This window comes from Otolemur garnettii, unplaced genomic scaffold, assembly GCF_000181295.1.
Source record: "Otolemur garnettii isolate 467f Iridium unplaced genomic scaffold, OtoGar3 scaffold00113, whole genome shotgun sequence".
NCBI classification, from domain to species: domain Eukaryota; kingdom Metazoa; phylum Chordata; class Mammalia; order Primates; family Galagidae; genus Otolemur; species Otolemur garnettii.
In genome coordinates, this window is record NW_003852508.1 from 3,407,946 (window position 1) to 3,426,463 (window position 18,518).

Here is an 18,518-nt window from a genome sequence, read left to right on the forward strand (position 1 = left end):
TTTTTTTTTTTTTTTTGGAAACAGAGTCTTACTTTGTCACCCTCTGGTAGAGTTTCATGTTGTCATAACTCACAGCAACCTCAGACTCTTGGGCTCAAGGATCCTCTTGCCTTAGCCTCCCAAGGAGCTGAGACTATAGGTGCCTGCCACAATGCCCTGCTATTTTTAGATGGGGTCTCATTCTAGCTCACGCTGTTCTCGAACCTGTGAGCTCAGGCGATCCGCCTGCCTTGACCTGGGATTACAGGCATGAGCCACTGCACCTGGCCACTAGCAGAATTTTAATATGCATATTAATATGCATATTTGTTTACACATACTAGACTGTGAGCCACTCAGAAGGAAGAGCCATTCCATTTATGCAGTTTCCTCAGGGCCTTGCATAATATCTGGAACAGATGGGACTTCAATAAATATTGATGAAACAATTAAAATGAATAAAGTATTAATGCCTGTTTCCTAAGGCAATTTTGCAAGATTTTATAATTTTCTAACAGAATAAATATACATTTTTGTCAATTTTTTTCCATAGCAATGTTGGAAAAAAGAATTCTACTTAAACATCCACCAAAAGGTACTGCTTATCAGGAAAAAATGTTTTATAGCAGAAGTAGCAAAGCAAGTAAACATATGGGGGGGTTTAATAGTTTACAATAGCTAGATTGAGGAAGACCAGTAATATCATTTTTTTCCTTATGATATCTCTGTGAAATAAGAGGTAGGCAATAAAGAGAAAAGAATGCAGCACGGCAGTATTCACACAGGAAATAGTCCAGGAGCTGCAGACATTACAAAGCATAGCAGGAAAACTGATTTTTTTTTTTTTTGAAACAGAGTCTCACGTTGTCACCCTGGATAGAGTGCTGTGACGTCATAGCTCACAGCAACCTCAAACTCTAGGACTTAAGAGATCCTCTTGAGAAGCTGAGATTATAGGCACCCACCACAACACCTGGCTAGTTTTTCTATCTTTAGTAAAGATGGGGTCTCGCTCTTGCTTAAGCTGGTCTTGATCTCCTGAGCTCAAGCCATCCACCCACCTTGGGCTCCCAGAGTGCTAGGATTACAAACTGTGAGCCACCGCACCAGCCTAGGAAATTTTATGTCACAAGATCAGAGTCTGGTACAGTGGCCAGGTGGAAAAGAGAAGTGATCATTTTATCAGCACATAAAATCAATAATAAGAGTAACTCAACTGAATAAAATATAAAACTTATAAAGGAGCAATGCTATAGTATTGTAGCTGTAGAAGTTTTATACTTAACATTTTTTTGAGTTGTCACATGATTCAGAAATGCAATGGGGGATTTTGTAACTGAGCTACACAATGCAAAACTGCACAGATGATGTTTGTTCGTCAACAGCACTCAATACATGGTGTAAATTAATTTATATGATAACAGTAGTTGGACAGTATATGAACATGTTTGGCCTAGGATGCAATGAATAAGGGGAACTGAATAAGGAGCCAATAGAATTCCTGGATCCAGAAAAACTTCTCCCATTTTACTCACTGAAAGGTGGTAATAATGGAATAAAACATAATCAAAGATGTAGAGAAATCCAGGGCAGGGGTGGCACAGGACTGGCAGAGAAATATTCAATAACATTTCCCTTTAAAATGTGATACTTACAAATCTATCCCTTGTTCTATTATTTCTTTCTGTTGCTTTAGGACCTCAAATTGCTCTGGATTATCAGTGCCAGACATCTGTGTACTGTAGCTGCCTATTCCTGATGACGACGTTGACTCCAAGGAATTTAAACTTCCATATCTGTTTATTGTCTCAGGGTGTTTGATTTCATTCATCTCTTGCTCTGAGGGTTTCTCCTGACCTAAAAGAAGAAAAAAATGATATAATACATTAATCTGTCAAAGGAAAAAAAATGTGAAAGGGAACACCAATTCTCAAATAAAGCACGGCATTTCAATGCTGGTTAGATATCTATGTAATACAAATAATTAGGTGCCATAATAAACAATATACTTCACTATAAAAACACAACTGTGATTTGCATCTGTAAAATCTGCACATGAGAAGGAGTTCTTTTAGTAGCTGCAGCTCTAAGTATCCACTAGATTTCTGCTCTCAGTTCATTCTGCATGAGAAATAGTTTCTAATAATGCTAGGGGAGCCCTATAGCTCTAAGGTTTTCTCTGAGTATGAGTAAACATCAAACACAGACAGATAAACAATTTAGCCTTCTCAAAACATACAAGTTTTTATATATTTCCTCTATAATTACCTTATGAAAAAAACAAATACATAAATATATTTACATAAATATAACTTCCCTATACGCAATACTCAAAATATTTCTAGGAAGATTTAGAAAGAAAACATAGTTTGGATAACTAAGTTGGAAAATTCACATTTTAAAGCTAGTCATTTAACTCATAGAGAATGTTTCCTCATCAGTTAAATGAATACATCATGAAACTCGTTTAATAGCATCTGCAGCTATCCTCCAAAGTTTCATTTACTTAAAATGATGAAGATTTACAACGCAAAATGCCACCTTACCAAGAGTTGTCTGAGAGTTGGGATTCACATACTGATCCTTACTCCATTCCACCATACACTTCAAAATAGACACTAAGCATTCTAAACCTTTTTTCCTCAGGCTCAATTCCTACAAAAGAATTCAAAAATGCAATAAAAACAAAAATCTTTTAAGGAAAATATCTGCCAAATCTTTGACAAAGTTTAAATTTGAAAATGTTTCTAAAGTTCTTACCTGAACATTACTCATACCAAGTTCTTGACTGCCCCTTCCTTGAGCAATTTTTGATAGATCATTTACTAATCTCTCAAATATATTGGCTGCATTTAAGTCACAGTCATAGTTTACATAAATATCCACTACACTTTGAGCATCTGTAACAATACAATATTAATTTTGATAAAATGCATCAAGTACATGCATACATTAGGCCTTTTAAATATCTAAGAGATAATAAAGAATAATTTCAAATACCTGCACAAATCCTTGTCAGTGTCTGAATAACCATCCATTTGTGATCAAATGAGCTGGTAGATGTCTCCAAAATGTATAAGAAAATTTCTTTAAAGAACACCTGTGATTGGGGGAAAATTTCTATTTAAAATATTGTTTGGAATTCAAATATGTCATCACTTTTTAAATATCTCAAAGCCAGAAAAAAGATTAGGACCCAGGCTCCTACAGAATTCCAACTTTGACTGAGTTTCATCTCTGAAACCTCAGAACTAAAGTAACTTGGGTGAGTGATGTAAACTTGCCCTTCTAATGCCAGTGCTGCACTTTACACTGTCGTGTTTTGTTTGCCATCATACAGTTACTACAAAAGAAAAATGCAAAGATTTAGAGTTCCTGTAGGTAATAAATTCTTGAACATACTCACAAAACTAATATGACTTAGATTTCATTTTTTTACCCTCTCAACATAATTTATGCTCTGTTTATCAGTTATATCTTTTAGACATTCTAGCACTGGGTGAGGCTGTTTCTAGATTCAAACATAACTTACACTCTAATCAACAAAAAGGACCTAAGTCTCATATGCTATAATATTATCCTAATTATTCACAAAAGTGAAAATATCTATGGTTTGAAAACTATACGCAAATGCTTCGTTACTACTCTTTATACCAAATAATATCAAGCACAAAGGAGTTAAGCAATCCAATGAAATAAACTTCAATTTAACAGCTAAAAATGTTCAGATTCAAGTTTATTTTATAAAAGTGACTGTGACAAAAACAACATATTAAAATTCATGGAACACATGAATTATGAACACAGAAATAACCTTATTTGTAATATACCTGAATAAGTCCCCAAACTGGGTTAAGATCTCCTATATATATAAGTGCTTTTCTTTCACAACCTCAACACCTTTCTATTTACTTGCTTAATATCAGTACTTTCTATGACTATAAGCTTTAAGAGCATAGAAACCAGGTTGCTTTTACTATGCACTGTGTCCACACTATATGGCACATGGTAGATATTCAACAAATATTTATGGCAACATGTCCATAGTTCCCAAATACTGCTCCAAAGCACTCCAAAATGCTGAAGCAAATTCACAGGGTGCCACAGGAATTTCTGAAGGAAAACTCAGAGAGAAACACATCTGTTGGATACCTATATCAGTCGGATACCTTAAAAGATTGCTCATGGTTTCAATTAGATCATACTACATTCCTTTCTATGGCATCATTATCTCTACAAACTTGAATTTTGGTAGGTGCTATGATAAAAAGTACTTTAAAAGTACTGGCATGTTCAATCTGATTCTGAAGTCTAAGAGGTTGTATACAGTGTCTAACTGGCACACACATCCTAGTGGTAAGTAATTACGGTTTAGAATGAAACAAAAACATGATTTTTTTTCTTTCAATTTAGGTGCACTATTTTCTTAAATGGATACTAGGTTGTTAAGATGAATATTAAGTTGTTTGGCCCTAACTGCTTAGTAGATGGAACTGTTAGGTATTTCTTTTGGCATAAGTACACAAGGCAAATATTAGAGACTACTGATGGCATGAATCAAGAAAATGTGGGATTCTCTGATTTATAAAATAAATAAATAACACAGATTTAAAGAAGGAAACAAAAACTTTAGCTACTCTCTATGATTTCTCAAATTGCAGTAATAAGCAAAGCCTATTATAAGATACCATACCTATCAAAAGGAGCTCTAAAAAACCCAAACTTTATATGCTCATGATTTATTGAGCATATACAATCTATACATGTAGAATAAAAGCTTTATCTTAAGCATACTGTCTTCACATAATAGATTTTTTAAACATAATTCAAATTAATGACGGTATCTTCACGTAATAGATGTTCTCTCAAATGTTCTCTCAATAAGATGTAAAATGTATTTTCTGCAATAGATGTATAATTTAATGACCATGAAAAAAAATCACATGATAGAAATTCCAAAGTGAATAGTCTCACAAAATGAATTTTCATATAAGAATGTTAATTTTGGGGCAGTGCCTGTGTCTCAGTGAGTAGGGCACCGGCCCCATATACTGAGGGTGGCGGGTTTAAACCTGCCCTCAACCAAACTGCAACAAAAAACAGCTGGGTGTTGTGGCGGATGCCTGTAGTCCCAGCTACTCAGGAGGCTGAGGCAAGAGAATCACCTAAGCCCAAGAGCTGGATGTTGCCATGAGCTGTGACACGACAACACTCTACCGGGGGTGACAGAGTGACACTCTGTCTCTTTAAAAATAAACAAACAAAAATGCATGTTAATCTTGTTCTGAAAATTCAGGTTTTTATATGTTCCAAGTAGAATGGACCTCATGTTAAATTTGAGTTATGTTTAATATTTTCAAAAGCATATCTATATTTATCTCATTTTAGCCTCATTATCTCCCCTTAAGGGATAATAGCGAGTAAAATAAATTTGATCTTTTATTTATTTTTTCTTTTCTTTTCTTTTCTTCTTCTTCTTTTTTTTTTTCCTTGGGTAGAGTACCGTGGCATTATGGTTCAGTGACCTCAAACTCCTGGGCTTGAGCGATCCTCTTGCCTTAGTTTTAATTTACTATTTTTCGTAGAGATGGGGGTCTCACTCTTGCTCAGGTTAATGTTGAACTCCTGAGCTCAAGCAATCCACCCACCTCAGCTTCCCAGAGTGCTGGGATTACAGGCATGAGCCACTGTGCCCAGCCGTGATCTTTTAAAAATAGAATTAATATGACAATTTTGCAGTAAGAATCTACCATCTATGAGCTGACAGGAAATTTCTTAAGAATATTTCCTTTCAAATTCATTTTTATAGTGTAAGTCAGATTTACTCTACAAAAATAGTAATTGCAACTTAAATGATTTCCGTTAGCTAGTTCTATAAGAATTTATATTTCACACAGTCTACTAAATAGTCCCTATAGAAGTAGAGTTTCAAATGTCCAAAAATCTGTAACTAACTACATAGAATTCCAAAATTCTCTAATGCCAACTTAAATACCTCATCATCAAATGAAAGACTTCTGGTCTAAAAGTTTCTGAAGATAAAAGAAAAAAAACATCTAAAAATAGCAACTCTTCCTAGTTAAATGCCTTGCATTATTTTAACAGACATACAGCAAACTGCTAAAACCTGACATCATATAGGCACCAAAATTCAATTCCTGTCAAGAATATAGCCCAAATTTTTAAATCTTTTCACTTAAAATACCAAGACCTCCTTATTCTGTTTCACTGTCATAACAATGTTCTAAATAAATTTTGATAGATATTACAGAACATTAGCAATAAAAGATGGTTATTTTAACCATCTCAAAATTCTGCAAAAATAATTTGTCCTTTCTACTGGGCTAATGAATTTAGTTTTTAGTTCGGATTAAATATAAACTTAACAAAAATTAAAATATAACCTATGTATCACATCAAACATAACATGAAAGTGAAAACTGACCAACATAAAAATGAATATTTCTAAATACACAATGTCACAACCAAAATAATATTTTAACAAATGACAAACTGGAAAAAGGCATCCATTAAATCAGTAAAACATAAATTACTATTTTTAAGTACTGAATTATCTGAAGATGAAAACAAAAAAATCGGAAATTACTTCACCTGCATAAAACACGCAGATATGGTTGGAAGATTCTGAAAATATTTTAGAATCAGATAACTTTATTCTGTTTCCAAAGATTTTGGGGAACAAACTTTAGGAATATAATGTATATATCAGAAAAAAAAGCAAAGCCTACTTTGTAATACAAGATACCATGCCTAAAGTCCAGGCATGGACTAATACTTTAATGGTTTTAAAACCATGTAGCTGCAGTATTATTTGGAGCTTTCTTTTAAGATAATCACATTCATTCTAACCTATTATAAATACAATGGCAAGACTATTGTTGAGAACCAAGCAAATTTAAGAGAGCTAGAACCACTCATTCAACTAGTACGAGTTCCTTGAGACAGGGTCTAGGTCTGTCTTCATTTTGCTTTCCACACTTACCCAGTACCTAGTACTTTGTAGGCACATGATAGTTGAATGGGTGAAAAAAAAAAAAGGAAAGTACATGACGATATACAAGTATTATTTTGTAGAACTTCTAGAATTATACATGCTAGGAAACTTTCTAGTGTGGTTAATAATCCATTTTAATTCCTAAATGCAAAACATACCTCAATTTGCATCTTCAGATGTGTCTTGAAGTTTGACAACAGAGTAAGAAATATAGAAAGAGAAAGCTCAAAAACCTCTGGAACAGAAGAGACTCCATTTTTTGAGAGTGCAACACAAAGATACTGCTTAATAGCATTAATAAACATCTCATTTGTCCTGAAAACAGGCCCTGCATTCTGCAGAATGGACAGAAGTAACTGCAATGAAAGAATCTTGGATCGTAACTCATGAGACCTAAAATGATAAAAAGAAGGCAGTGTGGACAAGCTTAGCATTACGGTAATAACAAGTTATTTCATAGATATTTCATGATATCATCACATAATTTAACAAACTTTTTAAATAGGGAGGAAAAGAAAACACCAACTCTACAACATAAAAAATAAAGTACAACACTTGAATAACTTAGCCACTAGCAATGGGTACCCATGGGGTACTTCCATGATGTTTTCTTGTGTTGTATAACTGCACAAACTTTTTAAATGGAAAAAAATCATTCACAAATATTTAACATCAAGCTACTGTTCCACTGAAATTAAACAAAAAAATTGTTATGCCTTGATCCTTTCTTTCACAGCCATACTTTTCCTCAGAAATTATCATGAACTATTCAGATTGTTTCATACTTAGTATGCATGAATTCCAATATATTTTTCCCTGGTTATGCTACTCAAAAATCCTAGACAAAGTAAAAAGTTTTGGTTGCATTCACAAATTATCATGGCTTGGTGCCTGTAGCTCAGTGGGTAGGATGCTGGCCACATACACTGGGGCAGGCAGGTTTGAACCCGGTCAAGGCCTGATCAACAACGATGACAACTACAACAAAAAAATAGCCAGGCATTGTGGCAGGCACCTGTAGTCCCAGCTACTTGGAAGGCTGAGGCGAGAGAATCACTGAAGCACAAGAGTTGGAGGTTGCTGTGAGCTGTGATGTCACAGTACTCTACTGAAGGTGATATAGTGAGACTTTGTCTCAAAAAAAAACAAGTTATCACATTACTTTAGGCTTACTTTGTCAGTAATCATTTAAAGTTTTTTCTTTTTGAAATAAGCATAGAGGCTTAGAACATTTAAAAATTATCTGTTAATACTTTTATAATAAAAAGATGAAAAACTAATTTCTGGCTTAAAATTTGTAATTATATTTCTGATTAATATACTGTGCCATGCTATTAATTGATCACTAGCTAGCATTTTAATTACTTGTTTTTGCAAATATAATTTTTTTTCCCCATTAAAATTGATCTCCTAAGCCCAAAACACCAAGGACTTTGATCCCAGGCAACATTTCAAAAGTAGGACACACTTAAAGGCTCTAGCAGTTAGTTCATTTATTTAAAAAAAACTTAAAAAAACAATATTCAGTCACATTTACACACTTTGGTTAACTTAATTGCTCTTGATTTCCACCTTAAAGTTTTATGGTTATAATAAGTGTCAAGAAATTCAAACAGCTACATGAATTTGACAAAGAATATTTAATTTCATAGAAATGGGTTTCACAAAAAAATTTACTTTCTTCGAAATAAAACAGTTAATATTATTGTGATCACAGTCATGTTTCCAAGACACATATTGCTCTGTATCTAAAATACGTGCAGCAAATATGTAATTATAAAAAATAAAAATGCTTAGATAAATCAAGCTGTTACAAACAGCGTAGGGTGAAGACTCAGAATAGCTATAGGAAAATATGGAGTGAGCCAAGTACCTCCTCTCCTGTTCTATCTTTCCAAGGCTTACGAACTAGTCCGTTCTTCCAGTCTAGCTCACATTTATCACCTTTTCCACTCAACTCCTATAATGATTAAATACTGCACCTTATCATTCTCTAACATGTTTTATCACATTTTATCTTTGTATCCCCAGCATTTTACAAAATACCTTATACATTGTATATGCTCAAAAAAATTAATAGACAATAATTTTACACTTAACCTTGTATTAAAGGCATTAATGAATGTAACCATGTACAAGGCATTAATGAAGAAATGATCAAATAATTGGTTGTCATATGACAATTAATTATACTTTTGATAGGCAAAAGAGGTTAGACATTTCAGGTCTGCAGTTTTTCATGGGGTAGTTTCAAATTATGATTCAGGTTTAATGACTAGTTCCTGTTTCATAATTTTAGTAAGGCCATAAAATAAAAAGAGGAGCAAAGACAAAAAAGAAAATTACATAACTACAAAAGTTCATCAATTTTTTGGCAAAAAAATCATTCAACATAGAAAACAATATATTCTCTTTGGGAAAAATAACAATTCCAAGAGTGAAAAATTTCAGTATTCAATTCCAACTGTTTAAAATCCTGATGATCTCTTCAAATGTAATATCCTAATATTTGACTTAAGCCCACAAAGTAAGGGGATTATTAATTTACACATTTCTTATAAGCATCTATTATAGGTCTAGGCATGGTGGCTAATGCCTATAATCTTAGCACTTTGGAAGGCTGAGGTAGGAGGATCATTTGAAACCAGGAGACCAGCCTGAGCAATATAGCCAGCCCCCATCTTTACAAAAAAAGCTGTAATAAATAATTTGTGGCCAGGCACCATGGCTTACATCTATAATCCTAACATTCTGGGAAGCCAAGTTGGGAGGATCTCTTGGGCTCAAGGAGCTTCAGACCCAACTAAGCAAGAATTAGACCCTGTCTCCACTAAAAATAGAAAAATTAGCTAGATGTTGCAGTGGGCACCTATAGTTCCAGCTACTCAGAAGGCTAAGGTAAGGCAAAAGGATCACTTGAGACCAGGAGTTTGCAGTTGCTGCGAGCTAGGCTGATGCCACAACACAGTAGCCTGAGGCAACAGAGACTGTATCCCACCCCCACCCCCTCCCCACAATAAAAATTAGCCAGGCCTGGTGGCACAAGCTGGTAGTCCCAGCTACTAGGGAGGCTGAGGGTGCCTGGGACCAAGAGTCTGCCAATGCACTATAGCCATTTAACAGAGACCCTATATCCCTCCCCGCCCCCAAAAAAGGATCCTTTATAATATTAAAGACTGTAACTTTTCAAAACCTGATTACTCTTTTTTCAGGGCTAAATGAACATGTACCACCCAATAGTACTCCTCAAAATTCATATTTTCCTGTGTGTGCCTTTTCATTACATTTTGTAAAACTTCCTTTTTTCTGTTTCTAGCATTTTTTCTTTTTTGAGACAGAGTCTCACTTGTCACCCTTGGTAGAATGCCATGGCATCATAGCTCATAGCAACTTCCAATTCTCGCGCTCAAGCGATTCTCTTGCCTCAGCCTCCCAAGTAGCTGTGACAGTAGTTGCCCACCACAACGCCTGGCTATATATATATATCTATATATATACTTTTTTTTTTTTTTTTTTTTTTTTAGGTCTTGCTCTTGCAAGGCTGGTCTCGAACCTGTAAGCTCAGAGCAATCCACCCACCTTAGCCTCCCAGAGCACTAGGATTGAAGGCGTGAGCCACCGTGCCCAGCCAGTTTCTAGCATCTTTTCAAACCACATTTGATTTCGGAAAACTAAATATGTGAGGCTTTTAAAGCCAGTAACATTTTTAAAAGATGGCAAAAAAAAAAAAAAAAAAGTCTTAAATAATAATACCAAATTCTTAAGGTATTTATTTATTAAACGTGGTCTTCACCAATTCAGAATAACATGAAAATTATCAGTTTTTGAATTAGAAAGTTATTTTCCCCTCCTAATGAGAAACTGAAATCTTATATTCTTTTTTCCCCCTTTTCTGTGTGACGGAGTTTTGCTGTTGCCTAGGGGAAGTGATACGAGATCACTATAGCCTCTAATATTTCAGCTCAAGCAAGCCTCCTGACCCAGCCTTCCCATTAGCTAGGACTATAGGCATGCACCACCATGCTCAGCTAATTTTTAAAAAAATATTCTTGTAGAAATGGGTTCTCACTATGCTGTCCAGGTTGGTCTCAAACTTCTGGCCTCAAGTGGTCTTCCTACCTCAGCTTCCCAAAGCTCTGGGATTATGCATGTGAGCCATCACATCCAGCCTAAAATATACATTCTTATAAAGTATACAGGGCATAATCAAGTTTATGTTATAATATAACTTTAACTCTTTTTCTGTAGTGTTTATATTTTCAAAACACAGAAGCACCAATAAATTATATTCCTAACATTCAGGATTTGGGTGTAAAAAGATTTTATGATTTTAGGCTTGGGCTTAAAAGATGTTTTTCCCTGAACTAGTACAATGTGGCAAAAATAAAACCAAACTACAGAAAATGTAACAAATGTTACTAAAAATTTTTTTTTTTTTTTTGAGACAGAGCCTCAAGCTGTTCCCCTGGGTAGAGTGCTGTGGCATTACAGCTCACAGCAACCTCCAACTCCTGGGCTCTAGCGAGTCTCCTGCCTCCGCCTCCCAAGTAGGTGGGACCACAGGCGCCCACCACAATGCCCGGCTATTTTTTGGTTGCAGCCGTCATTGTTGTTTGCTGGGCCCGGGCTGGGGATTCGAACCCGCCACCTTAGGTGTACGTGGCTGGTGCCTTAGCCGGTTGAGCTATAGGCGCTGAGCCCTAAAATTTTTATAGTAACTCTCTCCACTCTTCTTAGTTGAAACGCTGAAACACTCCATAGACTTTTTTTCTTAATTGAAGTCCTATTGCTTACATTTCACCCAAGTCAATATCCTTTTCTTAAAGTTACTTACATTTTCTCTATAATTTCTTTCTCCAGAAAGTTCTCCTAAAAATATCATGCTGTAAAACATTAAGCTACAACATGAGGGAGGCAGGCCACTCTAATAACTCCCAAACTCAGTCCAAGCAGTAATTATTTACATTTGAAGAAAAAGATATTTGACCATTTATGACTCAGAAAAAAGGGTACTTCCCTAGAATTTAAATTAATATATTTGATGCAAATTAGATAAGTAACTCCTATCTCAAAGTATTTCCTGCTACCTACAGAGAAAGATATCACCCTCAAGCATTTTGGCAGAACTTGATGAGTATGTACTATCGTTCATTTTAACTTTTAAAATTTATTTCATTGACATTTTAGTACCTTTAACCTGGCAGTTTTCAGAAGCCTAGCATGAGGATGGGAAACAGAGTTACATTAGCTCCACAGTTACTTACAATACAGAAATAAGAATTCATCTATTCATTCATTCAATATTTATTAATCTCCTACTATGTACCAGGTTCTATTCTATAATGTTGTCATACCCTTTGGGAAACAGTGTAAGGTAACTGCAGTTTTAGAACTTACTGCTTTTCAATACGTTCATATTTTTAAGTAAAATACACCCCCAATAAAAAAATATTTCTTGAAGGTTCTACCGGACAAGAAGAACAAAAGAAAACCTAAATATCATTTTAACAGTAAGTTAGTTTCAAGCTCTATTTGTCAGATAAAACAGCTAATGACTTACTTTGGATCTGGTGGTCCATCTGACAGTGGTTTCATGGATAGTTTACATAATGACCTGAATACTAGAAAGGCATCCTTTTGTAAAATATGGGAAAACTTAGCACCAGGTGAAGGTCCTGAAGAATTTCCAGATTCCTAAACAGGTTAATATACCATGAAAATAAAGACATTTGCCAGTGTAAAATCATTTCAGCCTTCTAATATATTTTATTCTATTCACTAACAGGTGTGGTTTCCCCTAACTATTGCATGGGAAACAGATGAGAAATTTGCCACATTGTTTTTCTTTACTCTGACATGTCATGACCAAACCCCATAACAAACACCTTAAAAAATAAATTTTTAAAATATTCCTTATTTATCACCAAAAAACCCCCTAAAATATCTCTGACAAGATACCTATCTCCAAAGCCTAAATTATGCTTTCTACCACCTGTCACTGGGTGCTTTGTGGTTTTTCCCTATTTTACATCTACTCTAGGAAGACACAGGCAGGGCCACGTTTAAAAGTTGTTAACTGCCGAAGGTAAATAAAGCCAGGAAAATCTATTCTAAAACTACTTTAGATTTCATATTTTTTTAGAGTATTAGAATATTTACATTATACCTATTGAGCATCCTTAATCTGAAAACCAAAATCTAAAACACTCCGATGAGCATTTCTTTTGAGCATGGCCTTTGAGGATCATGAAGTTTTAGATGTGGAGCATTTTAGATTTAGGAGTAGGAATGCTTAGCCTATACTAGAATTACCCTGTGAAAATTTGATAACTATGTTCTTTTTTAAGGTAATTTCAATGGGGGAAGGGTAAAGATGCGAATACAGATGAGTCATATCTTAAAATTAAAAAGGTGGCTATCAAAATATGAAGGGAATAAACTGCTGTAATTTGTATTAATGAGGAAAACCCCAAAAGTTTCTTATTTCCCCAAACTAAAATCAGTCAGCATCATCAGCTAGAAATATTCATGACAAGGTGTTGGTGGCCTATAAATCTGTAAGATTAACAGCCCCCTCACCCATTGTACCTGAGTATCATTGGAAGAGACTGATAATCTGTCATCAGGTAAGGATGGTGTATATGCAACAGAAATTGGTGTTCCTGGAATTCCATTTGCTTGAATATTTTCACTGTCACTACCATCCTCTATAGTTCCAATGTTGCCATCTGCACTTGGATTTATAGTAGTCCCTTCTCCCATATCTAAAACGATAAGAATTAAAAAACATGCAAATATATTCAACTTAATTGAAGTATATTTAAAAAGCATAGAGTATTTAAAATAAAACAGGGGTAGAAAAGCAATGTGAAGTAAAGTATGTATTGGCACCATTTAAAGGTTAGCCTACTTAGTAGTAAGTATGTACTTGGCATACTTCCAAATATGATCCTTCAAGTTGCTCTGGCAATGAAACACACTTAGCTGATAAAAGACTAACCAGGATGTGCCAAAACAGAAGTTTACTTTTTAGTCTGTATTAGAGCCTACTAAACCATGCTCTGATGAATGCTAATGTCTTGAAATGTTGAAAAGATATTCCTTGAAAAAAGATCTATTGTCAAACCAGTTTAGAAAATAGGTTTCTTTACTATAGCCTTTAATTAGCTGCTAATATGAGCCAAGTATAGTGTTTCCAAAATTACTTTACCATGAGCCCCCTTCCCTTTTTTAAATTACCTATTTATTAGTATCTCTAATAACACATCTTCTTTGGAACATAGCTAGGAAAATGATGACCTATACCACTATTTTTCATATGTCACTCTGAATAATCATTCTTATAATTATAAAGAGAAACATAAAAGCAAGCACCCATGTACTTAATACTAATTTGAAACTAGCAGATGAACAACTAAAGGTCCACACAAGAGAAAAACACAATTAAATTCAAGAAGGGCTAAAGGGAGCTCGGTAAGCTCCCACTTGACAGGTACAATGTAGGGGTATATGGCACATCTTCTGAATGAAGGACTCATCTACAACTCAGATGTTACCTAAACAAATGTAAAAAAAATAACCTAATCATATATACTCTTATATAAATTCAAAAATAAAAGTGTGAACTTCACATCCACTGGAATGACCATTATTGATAAAACTGGCATCACCAGATGATCTGGAAAATGCAAATTAAGAACCATAATGAGCTATCACTCCACACCTGCTAGTGTTAGAGTAAGCGACTAGGAGACAAGCTGAGATCAGATGAGGGGTTTAAAGATTGTGCAGGTGTTAATTAATAGCAGCTAACTAGAGGGACTGGTAATTCCAGGCAAGAACCAGCTTCCACCAGCTTGTCAGCTATCTCTGCCACCTTACACAAACTGTGGGTTATTACATTATCATTTATACTGCAGTTTTAAGATTTCTCTGCCCTTGAGATTGCCATGGCAGTCCTGAAACAATCATATGAAGTATGAAAAAGGGAGGAAACCCAATTCTAGGAATTACTACCCAAATTCTTGGTAAAATACAACCCCCTGGCCTTGAATGTTCCTCCTTTCAATTAGTAACAATACAAAATATTTAAAACCACTTCCTTTCAGGGCAGCTTCTATTTTCAAGACCGCCTACTCGCTTCCCTGAGAGTGTTCTTTCACTTTCAGTGAAGATTTTCCTTGCTTGGTTTATGTGGAACATCCCAAAATTCTTTTTGAACACCAAGAACTTGGAAAAACCTCCACTTGGAGGCCAGTAACATTAGATAGCAATTATCAGAAAGACAAAAAATGACAAGTATTGACAAGCATATGGAGAAAAAGGTATTCCGGTATATTGTTGCAGGGAGTGTAAATCTGTATAACCATTCTGGAAAACAGTATGGAGATTTCTCAAAACTTAAAAAAATAGAACTACCATAAGATCCAGCATTTGCACTTCTGTGTACACATCCAAAAGAAATAAAATCAGTATATCAAAGAAATATATGTACCCCCATGTTCACTGCAGCACTATCCATAATAACCAAGATATGGAATCAACCTAAGAGGGCATCGACAAATGAATATGGAAAATCTGGTGTATGCTTACACACACAATGAAATACTATTAAGCCTTTTAAAAGAAGGAAATTCTGTAATTTGAGAAAATATGGATGAACCTGGAGTACATTATGTTAAGTGAAACAAGCCAGGCACAGAAAAATAAATACCATGTGATCTCACTTATATGTAGGGTGAAAAAGCGACAGAATTAAAGTAGTTACCAGAGGCAGAGGGGTGGGTGGCTAGTTAGGGAGACTGGAAAGATGTTGACCAAAAGACACTAAATTTCAGTTAAATATACAAGAAATAAGTTCAAGATATCTACTGTACATCACAGTGACTACAGTTAATAAGAATACATTTTATATTTGAAAATTACTTAGAGAGTATTTTAAGTATTCTCATCACAAAAAGTGGTAAATATATGAGGTCATCCATATGTTAAATAGCATGATTTAGCCATTCTAGTGTACACATGGATCTAATCATTGTATACCATATATACAATTTTCACTTGCCAATTAAAATACATAAATGTTTTTTTCAAAAACCCAGAAAATAACAAATGTTGGCCAGGATGTAGAGACACTGGAATCCTTGTGCACTGCAGAAATGATGAAACCTCTGTGGAAAACAACATGGCAAGTCCTCAAAAGTTGAGCAAATACAGTTACCATATGACCCAACAATCCCACATCTGAGTGTGTTTGTGTGTGTGTGTGTGTATATGTATATAATATCTCCAAAATAACTAAAAATGAAGATTCAAACAGATACTTGCACACCCATGTTCACAACAGCATTATTCACAATAGCCAAAGGGTGGAAACAACCCAAGTGCCCACCAATCTGGATGAATGGATAAACAAATGGGGAATATACTTACAATGGAATATTATTCAGCCATAAAAAGGAAGGCAATTCTGACACATGCTAGAACGTAAACAGATCTTGAGGACAATAAGCTAAGTGAAATAAGCCAGATGCAAAAGGACATATACTATGTGATTCTACTTACATAAGGCACGTAGAAGAGTCAAGTCACAGAAACCGAAGGTAGAATAGTGGTTGGCTGGGCTAGATGCAAGGGGATGAGGACTGGGTGTTAATGGGTATGAAGGTTCTATTTGGGATAATAAAGTAGTTCTGGAGATTGATGGTGGTAATGGTTGCACAACATTATGAATATACTTAATACTGCTGAATTAAATCATACATTTTAAAGTAGTTAAACTAATGAATTATATGTTATACAAATGAAAAGAGAGAGAAACAAATGAGTTCTGGTAGAAAAAACACAGATAATGAAAATAATACCAAGTTCCAGTACTACTCTAGGTGTAATGAAACTATTCTTTCATGCTACCTACTGAAAGAAGTTAGTATGAGGAAACATCCTGCACAGTAAGGAACACAGATTCTGGAACACAAAAGACCTGCATTTTAATCACGTCCCACCATTTAGCTGAGTATGTTATTTCATCTTTCCTGTTTCTTCACTGGCAACAGAGACAGTAAGTTCTATGAGGAATCACCAGAACACACACACACACACACACACACACACACACACACACAAATACCTAAAGAAAATAACTTGCACTTAATAAATGGTAGCTATTATTTTGTTATTAATCGATAACATGCCTCAAACTTTTGATTGATTCAAGTAAATATGAAAGAAGTAGCAGCTTCTGGTTCCCTGAAGCTACTTTCTATTCCCGAAATTAAAATACCCTGTAACAGATTAAACTGGCCAATTCAAAGTATGTTTTACACCTACCAAGTGTAACATGAAAAAGATAATCAGTAATAAAATACATTTGGAAAACTCTGAGTTGCAGAAAACAATTTCTCAGAGGACCTTTACCTTTCAACCTTTACTATGTTAATGTTTGATACACTAACTTCTATTAATGTTATAGCTTTTATTATATGTATATATTACCTACACAAAGAATGCATATTTATATGCATATATATATGCAAAGAACTCTGAAAGGAGTCACAAAACAATGATTATAAGAAAGTGAGTTCCTATGTCATTTCCCAAAGTACTTTTTCTAAAACTCTGTCTCTCTGCAGGCAATTCTATCTCTTCCTATGATTCTCTACCCACGTCCTTTCTTTTTTTTTTGAGAAAGAGTTTCACTATGTTGCCCTTGATAGAGTGCAATGGTGTCACAGCTCACAGCAACCTCCAACTTTTGGGCTTAAGGGATTCTCTTGCCTCAGCCTCCCAAGTAGCTAGCACTATAGGCACCTGCCACAACGCCTGGCTATTTTTTGGTTGTAGTTGTCACTGTTGTTTGGCAGGCCTGGGCTGGATTCTAACCTGCCAGCTCTGGTGTATGTGGCTGGCAGTCTTAGCCACTGAGCTACAAGTGCCAAGCCCCCCCTTCCCTTTAACAAACAAGTTCTACCCTCTACTTAACTTACTATTAGGAAATTTAACATAGGCTTCCCTGGATGCTGGTATTTTTTGAGACAGAAGCCCGCCAGCTTCCTCATTTGCTGGCAAATTAACAAATTTCCTTTTTCGTATCCCTAAAAAAAAGAAAAAACTAAGCTTCCTCACTCCCTTGCACCACCAGAAAGTTCCTTTACATCTCAAATAATCTTTTTCTTCCCTCTTGTTTAATGGGGAAAATATTCCTATGTAATTCTTTCATTTATAAGTTAAGTAAGTTTAGAAATTAAACCATTCATTTACTCTTCTTTCCTTCAATAGTATCTTCCTCTGCTGAGTATTTTCTTATAATATTACATTTTCAATTTCATGCACACAACTTGATTTTTCCTTTTACCCAATAAACATACTCAAATTTTCATTCTTAAAAAAAAAAAAAAATTTCCAGTCAGTGCCCATAGCACAATGGATACGGCACCAGCCACATGCACCAAGGCTGGTGGGTTCAAGCTCGGCCCAGGCCTCCTAAACAAGGGTGACAACTGCAACAAAAAAATAGCTAGGCGTC

General features: G+C 35.1%; 1 protein-coding gene across 5 annotated transcripts in view; it reads right to left on the bottom strand.

Annotated features, from left to right (window-relative positions):
- ARFGEF1 (ADP ribosylation factor guanine nucleotide exchange factor 1) overlaps positions 1-18,518 on the bottom strand; it is a 141,234-nt gene that overhangs the window by 61,564 nt on the left and 61,152 nt on the right. For all 5 annotated transcript variants that reach the window (XM_003797250.3, XM_023517550.1, XM_023517549.1 and 2 more), the window contains 7 exons: positions 13,583-13,758; positions 12,555-12,688; positions 7,153-7,387; positions 2,980-3,079; positions 2,740-2,879; positions 2,526-2,634; positions 1,635-1,836 (listed from right to left, as the gene is read on the bottom strand). In XM_003797250.3, the coding sequence (XP_003797298.1) occupies positions 1,635-1,836; positions 2,526-2,634; positions 2,740-2,879; positions 2,980-3,079; positions 7,153-7,387; positions 12,555-12,688; positions 13,583-13,758 (1,096 nt within the window). The remainder of the gene's footprint in view (positions 1-1,634; positions 1,837-2,525; positions 2,635-2,739; positions 2,880-2,979; positions 3,080-7,152; positions 7,388-12,554; positions 12,689-13,582; positions 13,759-18,518) is intronic.